At 40.9% G+C, this 10,921-nt stretch overlaps 1 protein-coding gene across 9 annotated transcripts in view; it reads right to left on the minus strand.

Annotated features, from left to right (window-relative positions):
* Window positions 1-7,913, minus strand: part of LOC108386958 (acyl-coenzyme A synthetase ACSM1, mitochondrial-like) — a 72,300-nt gene extending 64,387 nt beyond the window's left edge. For 4 of the 9 annotated variants that reach the window (XM_073215488.1, XM_036992459.2, XM_073215487.1 and 1 more), the window contains exons 1-2: window positions 5,921-7,913; window positions 2,872-3,110 (exon numbers count right to left, since the gene is read on the minus strand). In XM_073215488.1, the coding sequence (XP_073071589.1) occupies window positions 2,872-3,063 (192 nt within the window). In that variant the 5' untranslated portion in view covers window positions 3,064-3,110; window positions 5,921-7,913. The remainder of the gene's footprint in view (window positions 1-2,871; window positions 3,111-5,920) is intronic. The other 5 variants (XM_036992463.2, XM_036992462.2, XM_073215489.1 and 2 more) reach the window with 3 other exon arrangements.
* Window positions 7,914-10,921: the final 3,008 nt, after the last annotated feature.

The following is a 10,921-nucleotide window of genomic DNA, read 5'->3' on the forward strand; positions in this document are numbered from 1 at the left end:
CTAAACTATGTTTTCTACCTTTATCTTGCATCTACCTACCACTTCAGCAGTTTATTAAAAATAAAAATAATAATAATAATAAAGGGAGAAATGTAGGATCCACATATAAATCAAGTATAAAAATCAAACGAATATTCATATTTGACCTGATTGTTTATAGTTCATAATGTGTGATCAAAACGGAAAGTTTCTGTGATTGATGCCCTTGTACTGTTCACCATTTAAGAACTTATTCACTATGTAAGAATTCATTCACTATGTAAGAACTTGTTCGTTATGCTTCAGAAGATTGGAGACTGACGAGAACTAGGCTTGAGATGGATTAATGATTGTGCATTGAGCATTGACCCCCCTATACAGAATTTTATTGTTGTTAACAACCATTGGATCAATAAATATGAGAGATGCCCTCTCGAAAAATAATGTGTGTAATGGACTTAACAGGAGTGTTAGTGGGAAATTTATATTTTTCAAAGCATGTATTAGAAAAGAAGGAAGTACAAAAGGCAAGGATATAAGCTTCCATCTCTCAAGAAGCTCAAAAGAGAAAAGCAAATCAAACCAAAGTAGAAGAGGAGTCATTAATGAAATGGAAAACAAATACAAAACAGAGAATATCAGCAAAGCGAAAGCTGATTTTGAAAAGATTAATAAAATTGATAAACTCTTAGGAAGACTTACCAAGGAAAAAAAAGAGAATAAACATATTAACAATATCAGGAATGAAAAAGTGTACATTATTAAAATTCTTACTGACATTAAAACAGCAATAAGAGAAAATTATGAATAACATGCCAATAAACCTGACAATTTGAACAAATTGCTCAAAAAGCAATAAAACTTGCCAAAGCTGATACAACTGAAATCTCAAGAATTTTGCATCTCTTAAAGAATTAAATCCATTACTAAAAGCTTTCCTACAATGAAAACCCCAGGATTTATATCTAAAATTTTGGTATGCATACTAAAGTGTTAAGAGTTTGACTTGAAAACGGATGCTTTTTTTTAAGAAAATGAGGATAATTATATGTTAATTATATCTCAATACAACAAAAAAAATGAGAATAGTGACAACTTTTACATTCTTTAGTAAAGTATTTAGAGGAGCACCTGGCACATAATTAATGTCCAGTAAATATTTAATGAATGGATAAACCGAAAGAAACTGGGACATAAGTAAGCATTGATAAAGAACTGGGTTAAATCTAAAGATAGGGTCAAATTTTTATTTCTTTGGATGAAGAGAAGGATTTATTTTTCTAAATTTGACAGTTCTTGAGGTAGATTATAACCAAAATATCATTTTAAATATGGCTAGCTTTAACATTGATTATAATTTAACTTACACAGAAGGTGTTTTAAATATAATTAAAATTGTAAGTAGTGTATTATTCCTGTGTGAATTGCCATTGATAAGAAATAGGTGTGCTCACAGGCTCACCAAATGATCATTGTGTACACAACTTGGGAGACAAGTCTTGGGGTATCAATTTGTTTGGATACTGATTGGTTGGTACCCAGATTTGAAAAAGAATTTACCAAGGAAGATTACTCTAAGACTTGGAAGTTAAAACTTAAAACTCTTTGCATTGTGTTTAATTGGGAAATAATATGTATTATGCCATTAATAGTTAGAAAAATTGCAATATTCTTGTTTTTATACCAGAGGCTGCAAACTGAGAGCCTACAGGGTCCAGACAGGTAAACATACATGGGAGGACTGCCAGGTTCCTCTAGATAAATTGCACAGCCATGCGTCTCCCAAGGCAGCAACCACCATTTCAGCTCCACTGGTTGCTGCCATAAATGAATGAACATTGAGTATCCTGAGATGTGATTTTACAAAAGGAGCCCCAAAGCCCGATTCTGATTCCTGTACTCTGTTGCCTTCTTTGCATGAGGACTTCCTGTGCTAAAGCTTCTCCTAGTCAATGACATGTTTCCAACACATATTCCTCTATTCCTACATACACATTTAGAACACACCGATGGGAAGTAAATGGCCCGTTGCTAAAATACCAACAACCAGCTCATGGTCAGGCACCAATGTTGTTTATCATAGACTAGTTCTGCTGCTGTTCAAGGTGCTGCACGCATTCAGATTCATTCAACAAATAGCTTTAATGTGCCAGGCATATTCTATACCCTGGGGATACAACAGTTAAAACAGTAAAAATTCCACGACCTCATGGAACATACGTTCTAGCGCCAGCGATACTACATGTGTATTAGAATTACAAAAGATACAGACTCTGTGAATACCATGGAGGATTCCTTTGTGGGATGCTGGGACAAAAGTCTCAGATTCAGAGGAACGTGAGGACCCTTTTAAACTGTACAGGTCCAAGGACCATTACTAACTGTTTATGTAAAATTATGGAATTACATACAGGAGCCACAAAAGATAGACCATATTAAGCAATTGGTAATGCTAGGCAACACATAAATTAATTTCTTTGAGCAAATATGATGGGATAAAGAGCCAGGCAATATGAAGCAAGAGCATTCAGCTGCTGAGTTTTCTGTTTTTAAGCTTTGTGATTAATGTATATTTGGCTATATTTATTTAACAGTATTTAATTTAAACTGCATTGGAGACTGGTAGGAAGAATTTGCCCCTGTCATGATTTTTGCCAAACAGAACTTACCTAAGCCGTACTTACCTCTCCTAACACATGAACTGTGGAATCACACTATCTAAAGAGGAAAATTAAGTCATATGTTTTGTTTACTTTTCTCTCCTCATTATCTAGAAGCCTGCTTGGGACATGTCAGGAAGTTGCCATGTGTTAGCTGAACTGAATTAATGAAGACTGAATGAAACAGAATGAATGAATTTGTATGCCCTCTCCAATATGGGTGCCTCCTCACCTTCTCCATCTGAGTCCAGTAACCTAGTACATTGCTTGCAAAGTTAAATTCCTTGGGTACAGTGTAGTCATTCCATCTTGGGGCTCCACCTCCTGATAAAGACTGGCAGCGCAGGTGCCAAGCGGCAGGGTGGAAGCCATGGTAGAATTTGTGGATTCTGCTGAGGACCCAGAACCTCATCAGCCACTGCATGGTGGGGCAGTCCTCAGGTCACCGGCCCAAAATTCTCAGGTCACCACCTGCCATGGGAAGAGACAGCTAACCAGTTGGTCATGGAGCAGGAATTTCCTCTACAAACTGAAGGTACCTCCCTGGTTAATTGCTAGAGTAGTAACTTTGTTTCAGCTCAGCAGAATTTGGAAGGCAATTCTCATTGATTTAGGTGGAGCTTTCTCTTCTCAGCTGAGGACCTAGAGGCAAAAAGTGATAGGGAGGGGCCATAGCTAGCAGCTGAGGTTGATTCACATTCCTGAGGGTCTCCTCCTCCTTCTGGGATTTAAGCTTGGGATGCCAGCCACGTGGCACTCCCCTTGTGGTAGAAACTCACCATTTTAGAAGTTCTGCACCACTTGCTATTCCTTGCTCAAGAGACCTCTCTTCCCACCTAGCCCAATTGTGCAGTTCCCATGGAAGTGGTCATATTTTTAGATGATTCTACCCCCTATCCAGAATTGATTGATCCAGGGTTCAGTGGGCATTCCTGTGATTTTTAATTCCAACTGGACTAACCATAATCCTCTCCCAAAACCTGTGTATGTACTTGTTTCTGCAGGGTGTATGGAGGGGTCTCTGGTGGAAGTCATGAACTAAACATTTTGGGAAGCGGTAGTGGCCATGATTCCTGCATATGAATATGAGTGCTCTGTGTGACAGAAAGTGCATGTGTGAACCAGCAGTCTTTCCTGCCTAACATTAGCTGTCACTTGCAACTGTAAGGATATTGCCAAAAATACACCACCATACTCAGAACAGACAAGGTTAATATCTCAGCACTTTCCCTTCTGGGCTGAGAACTGGCCCTGGGGTCTCCCCAAGATGCTGGCCTGGGGAGTTATTACTAACCCATCAGAGTTGACCCAAGAAATGGAACTTCATTGCCACTCCAGATCCCCAAAAATGCCCCTAACATGGGTGCAGAATCCTCATTTATTAGGGTCCTTCTTGAAGTTTGATTGTGGAAATTGTCTTAAGCTAGAACTGTCTTTCCAGGAGAAGACTGAAGAAAACCACTTCACAAACAGCTTTGAGATTCAAGCACTTTATCTCTGCAAACAATTAACCCCTTCAGTTTCAAAATAAGATAATATTGTTTGATAGACAGATCAAACCAAAATTGACTCAGTTTACTTCCAGGCAGTTTAAACCTGTAACAACCTAACCACAATTAAGTTTGATGCTGCCCCCACCATGCAGTCCTAGCAGGTGACCCCTCTAAATATGCAGTTGGGGTTACAAGGATATAAAAGAGGATAGGCAAATGGAAAGCTCGTTTCCTACAGTTTGCTTTCCACGTGGATCCTTGGGCCACATGAACTAATACATGTCCCCTTCCTTTTTAGTGCCTGTCAACCAACAGTACCATCTTCTGTTTTATCAGAGCATCTTTGGTCAAGAAAGACACTAAGGTATCAGCTGGCTCAGACCTGGTCCTATGTGCTATATACTATATAGTATCCATACTATACCAAGTATTTATCACTATCTATATCTATAACCATATCATATTTTTAACTATATGACTATGCCTATATCTATGTCTGTACTTATCTAGGAATATATTGATATCTATATGTCTATCACTATATATAACTAACTATAACTACATCTGTATCTATAACTATATTACATGTATATGTATTCCTCACAATGCCTGACATAATAAGCACTCAACAAAATATTAGATTCTTCCCCTTTTGTCATAATTCAGAAATCTAGGAGATGAAAATTGGGGAGAGAAGAGCCAGTGTGCCCTCAGAATGTCTGAATTACAGAAAAATGCATTTTTTTCATTCATCAAATATTGTGGATCTGCTCTGTGCCATATAATGTTTAGAGACCAATAGAGATGAATTAGACCGCTAGAGTTCCTACCCTCTGGAGATGACAGTCAAAGCACAGCCTATGAACTAGTGGCTAAACAATCTTTCGAAATGCTTTAAAGTGTATTTTGAAATCACTTTGGCAGTGTGGAATTGAGAGGGGGCTGGCTCATTCCATGTGCCTAAGTACACAGTGCCTTGAAGAATTCCTGCAACAGCTTTGGTTTCTTAAGTTTTTGGACTGAAAAAGCTATTTACTTTTCTAAGAAAACATACTTATTATGTTGTAGGCACCTCACAGTTACAGAGCCAGGCTTGACTTCACTGCTTACAGCTGGATGATCTTGGCCACTTTTTGTCTCTGAATGAGGGCATAGTAACACCTACCACCTAGCTTCCCAGAAAGTCAGCATGATGATCTATACAATTCACTTTGCCAGCACTGTGTCTAATACACAGAAAAGGCTCAAAAAATGCTGAGGTGCCCTTAATTCCCAGTAAATAGTGAAGTCAACCCTCCAGTTAAATATTAAAAAACACCTATTTAAAAAATGAAAGGTATTCACTTTATATAATATGAACCTACTTCTGCATAGTAGAGATTTCTTTTGAGTATCCACCTTCTGGATCTTTTTTTAGTTCCCTTTGCACTTTACTCCCACCTCCCATTGTATGCAGAGCTGCCTAACATTAAATCCATCTCCGTGCATGCGTGGGCCAGCCACTGTGCTGGGCAGATTCCATGGATATTCCCATGTATCCCTCTACTCAATATCACTGTCCTCATTTTGCAGATAAGGAAGTGATGTATCCAAGAAGTTGAAATTTCCCCAAGATCAGCCAACCTGTAAGTGGCATTGCCAGAACTTGAAACTGGACCTTCAGATTTTAAGTTCAGAGCTCTGTATGTATTTTGCTGCCTTGTGGCAGGTACGCACACACACACACACACACACACACACGCACGCACGCACACACACGAAAGGAGCTGTCATTTGCTTCTGTCTTACCTGTCCTGTCTAGGAAGCAGCTGGGCTAGGTCTCAAGCTGGTATAGAAAAGCAGACTCTACATGTCCAGCTCTGTCTGATCTGCAACTCCAGAAGTGTGCACCCACAGAGCTGGCCACTGCTAGAGCAGAGAACTTGGCAGCAACTGGATGATTGAGGGGGAGGAGATGCTTGAGTAGAACAGGGCAGAAAACCACCACAGGCCTCCATGGAGAGAGGACCATCAGTTAAAAAGCAATCTATGTGCAGTCTCAGATTCCTCTGGGATGTACTGTGGTGTGTGTGAACGAAGAAAGTCCAGTGGGGCATGTTCCCTGGTTCTGCCTGGCTAACCTGCTCCCCTTTCCCAGCCCTGTCCCTCCAACATTTTCATTTAAATGACAGTCAAGTGGCATTGTGGCCCAGTAGTTAAAGCCTGTGCTGAGGAGGCAGGAAGATTTTTGTTTAAGCCTCAGATCTGCCACTTAGTCCCTGGACCCAGGAGGGATATAGGAGATGGAATTGTACTCATGAGTGGGCAGAGAAAAATGACCCCCCCAAAAAAGTCATCAATGACTCCATCAAAAAGCTGGATATTAGTTCCTGTAAATACTCCTGCTCTTCCGAAAAAAATGCCCCTACTCTGCTCACTTCTCCCAACCATTACTCCTTCTGTGGGCTGACTGCTTCTCTTGGTGGACTGAAGGCATAGTTAGGTAATTAAAATTAAGTAAGAGGTTGCTACTGAGCAGAGTTCACGCAGCTGGTGTGCTGTGCCCAGATCACGCAGCTGGTGTGCTGTGCCCAGATTGGCTGCAGCCTTGATCGCTGAGGCAGATACATTCTCTTGTCCCCCAGCCCTGCCCTGCACACTCACCCCTCTCAAACATTAATCTCTAGTTCCTAGTTGTTTATCTGAGCCCTGCTAGCTGCTTCCTCCTGCAGGAGCCCCATGAATCTCCACTGCCCACTAGTGGTGATGCTGGATCACTCCATTTCCCAGCTGAGGAAACTGAGGCAGAGGTGGGCAGGGCAGTCCTCTGCAGTAACAGAACTAGAACTCAAACACACCCCTTCAATTAAAATAGTTAGCTACTCTCCCCACTGATCTTTGGCTTTGTCCTTTTAAGTAAGGGAATACTACTTCTTCCTTTCTCTTCTTTTTTTTGCTCTAACTGTGTATGATTACCTCTAGTCTTAATTACTCAACATTTTCCTTTATTGATTCCATTAAAAATTAAATAAAAAACAAAAATATATTAAGCCAAATGAAACTGTACCATGACTATAATTAGGAAATTGCCACAAGGGAAGAAACTAAAGATGAATACAATGAAATTTAGTTATTAAATCCAATTAGGATGTAGTTGCTTGCCAAATATTTGAGATGTCTTGTTCATTTTTTGTTAAAAAGGGAAATTAAGGTTTCATCAGTTACTTATTGCTATAATAATGCTGCATAACAAACAGCTCTCAAGTCTCAGTGGCTTATACACACCTATTTCTCTCTCACAAGTCTGAGACCAGCGGCGCTCCAGAGCATGCTCTCCTCACAGTGGATGGCAGAAGCACCCAAATCAAGCCAAACCACGTAAGGACATTTTAAACCTCTGCTTGCACCATGCCTGCTAACATTCCCTTGGCCGCTGCAAAGTACAGAACCAAGTTTGACCTCATGGAACACAGAGCTATATTCCTCCCTAGAGGAGGGGTGGTGGTGGGGTGAGTAGAGAGTGAATATTTGCTGAATAACAAATATTATTTGTTCAAATCTACCATAAAGGAATGGAAACCACAGAAATGGCAAACTGAAACTTCCTAATTGGCTTAAGTGACAAGAACTGGGAAACGACTGGCTTAACCCAAGCATAATTCAGGGCCTAGTGGTAAGCTTGCTCTGGTTCCGAACAAAATCAGGGTTCTTTCAGCAAAGAACAGGATGGTGTGGAGGTGGTAGAGAAGAACAGCCACTGGGCAGGTGTACCAGTCTGCAAGGGCTGCTCTGACAACACACCATACTCCTGGTGGCGTAAACAACAATTATTCTCTCACAGCTCTGGAAGCTGGAAATCCAGGATCAAGGTGCTGGCAGGGTTGGTTCCCCTCGGCTTGCAGACGGCCATCCTCGCATGGCTGCCCCTCTGTGCATGCACTCCAGGGGTCTTTCTGGGTGTCCCAGTCTCCTTGTCTCATAAGGACACCAGTGAGACCAGATTAAGGCCACCCTCAGACTGCATTTAACTTAGTCATCAATTTAAAACCCTACCTCCAAAGAGTCACATTCTGAAGTCCTGGGGGGACCTTTAACATATGAAATTTGGAGGACACAATTCAGTCCATTAGAATAGGTTAAAAAACAGTACTTGCCACACTTGTTCAAGTCTCTCCCTCCCTCAAAAGTTGCATCATTGACTCTGTATTTTTCTTTTCTTCCTCCCCCTTTCAATTATTTCTATTAAGGAGAAGACTCGCTAGGTGTTTCCACCTTTCAGTCCCTCACTGATAACCCACAGCTATCACTTTTCTACCCTTAATTACTCTATTGAGCAATTTTCTGGGGGGTGGGGGAACAAGATCTCTAAAGTTCTTGCTGCCAAACGCAATGGACCTTTTTCAGTTCTGACTCTTGGCCATTCTGGGCAATGTTAACCAACTCGTGAATTGCTCTCTCTCATCTTTCTGTTATCACACCCTGCCTTCTCTGAGTTTTCTCTTTCAGTATTGTCCATGGGATCCTCTTCCTCTTAATTCTCTTTAAATATTATTGCTGTCCAAAATCATCTTCAGCTAACAGTTCCTCTCCTTATGCATTGGTCCATCTCATTCTCTCTCTTGCTCATTCTGTAGAGAACTTTCTAAACCACCTTGAAAATCTTGACCTCTACCCTGAGTTCAAGCTTATATGTATATCCAACTAAATACAGACTAACCTTGGTATTTCATAGAGAACCTAAATTACCATGACCGCAACTGAATTCAATTTCCTGCATCTAATCCTATTCTTCTCAGAAAGTATTACATCCACCAACCTCAGTTTACCTAATCAAAAATCAAGACTTCCTCCCTTAGGGCCCTCTCTCCCTTGATCACCTGTCTTATTTAACACAAGGTCACCAAGTTCCAAGAAGGAATTCTTCTATTAAGCATTTCTCAAATTCTCTTTTAGCACATTCACCAGTCAACCACCAAGGTAATCATTTAGAAATGCACTGTTGCCTGAGTTCATTATTCTCCAGATAAAGTCCAAACTTTGTCATGTGATATAATGACCACCTCCTATGTCATTTTACAGCTTGAACCTGATGTTACAATAGTATCGGATGTAAGTGAGGTGACTCCCCTTCTCCAAGGTAAGTTTGTCCTTCTGTCTAGGGCCAATAGCAGCAAGTCTGGGACAACCTGTGCCGCCAACATATACACAGTCAGTCACAGTAAGTTAGTCTGGGGAATCCTCTAGAGCCAATGACTGTCCAGGAAGTTTTTTGCCTCCCATACTGGGCCGCAGGGACTTGGCAATCATTATGTCTTGGTTCTGGGGGCTACTGGGGCATCTGAAAGGACTAGACAAGGACAGGAAGGAGATGGTGGTCTACCTTTATCTCATCCTGAAAAACATAAGAGTTAGTGATTTCACTGTGGTCACAGTGAGGCATTCTTTGTGAAGGGTACCGGCTGAATATTATGATTGCTTTATACAAGCCATATTGAGAAGGGGACAGAGTGAAGGGAAGAGAGGTAGATTCTATACTTTGGGGAGGTCACAAATTTCCACTAAAGCACAGGCTCCCATATCAATAATTTCTGAGCCTGGAGAAGGTAAGGAGACTATGGGCCATGTACTAAATGGATATGATTTTTTTTAATGCTCACTATAAGATAAAATATTGAAAGTCTCAGAATGAATAATCCATTAGTTTTTAAATTTTTGGAAGCTATCAGTTAACTAATACTCCATTAAACATTGATAAGTGCAGATTGAGAAAAACAAACCTTTGCTATTTAATTAGCAAATTAAATTTCTCTCCCAGGCCAAACATAAAACTCTGGTATATTTTAGTGGACTCCAAGAGTATATCAAGAAGGGGTCACAGACCCTCAGAGATGCTTTGCTCTCTTCTCCCGCTCACTTGAACCTGCTAGGAGCATTCATCCTCCATCTCTGGGTTGTAGGTGAAGTGTTACAGTCCTCTCCTCCCTCCCTGTCCTGGATCCCGGGCTTTGGGGTCCCAGAGCCCTGAGAACTGAGTCTGTGGTTTATCCTTTGGCAACACCACTCTCCCCTTTGTTTTCCCCAAAGACAATTCCCACAGTCTTGATTTAAAAATGACTTTATTACTTGATTCTAAGAAGTACAAATATTACTGCAAACATGAGTCAAGGGGGAGGGACACATTTTGAGATGCCTACACTGTTCTTACAGCTGTGATCTGAGGTCTGTAGATGCCACACAGAGATGGAACAGGAGAGTATTTCTAAAGTGTCCAGGACAGTGTCTGGCACATGGCTAATGCTCAATAAATGGAGCTTCCCCTTCTCTGGTCATGTTTGCTTCAAAGCTTTGGGTGACTTGGGGATGACACCAATGTCCTCACCACATACACAAGCCTCTCTGTATGGAAGTCTTGTCCCAGGGCTGAGATGGGGTCCACGGCCTTTCATTTCTTTCCTAAGACCCTGTATTCTGCTTGACATCTTCACTGTCTGTCTCCCTTTCTCTGTGGGAGTAATGATGCTTCCCTCCCATCATTTTTCTTTATCATTTTCTCTAACTACTTTATTGATTTATTTACTTATTTATTTTTTGTATAATTAATATACAATCACATGAGCAACAATGTGGTTACTAGATTACCCCCATTATCAAGTCCCCACCACTTACCCCATTACAGTCACTGTCCATCAGCATAGTAAGATGCTATAGAGTCACTACTTGTCTTCTCTGTGCTATACTGCCTTCCCTGTGCACCCCCCTACATTATGTGTGCTGATTGTAATGCCCCTTATTCCCCTTCCCCTTCCCCTT

The sequence above is a fragment of the Manis javanica genome, chromosome 10 (assembly GCF_040802235.1).
Source record: "Manis javanica isolate MJ-LG chromosome 10, MJ_LKY, whole genome shotgun sequence".
In the NCBI taxonomy this organism is placed as follows: domain Eukaryota; kingdom Metazoa; phylum Chordata; class Mammalia; order Pholidota; family Manidae; genus Manis; species Manis javanica.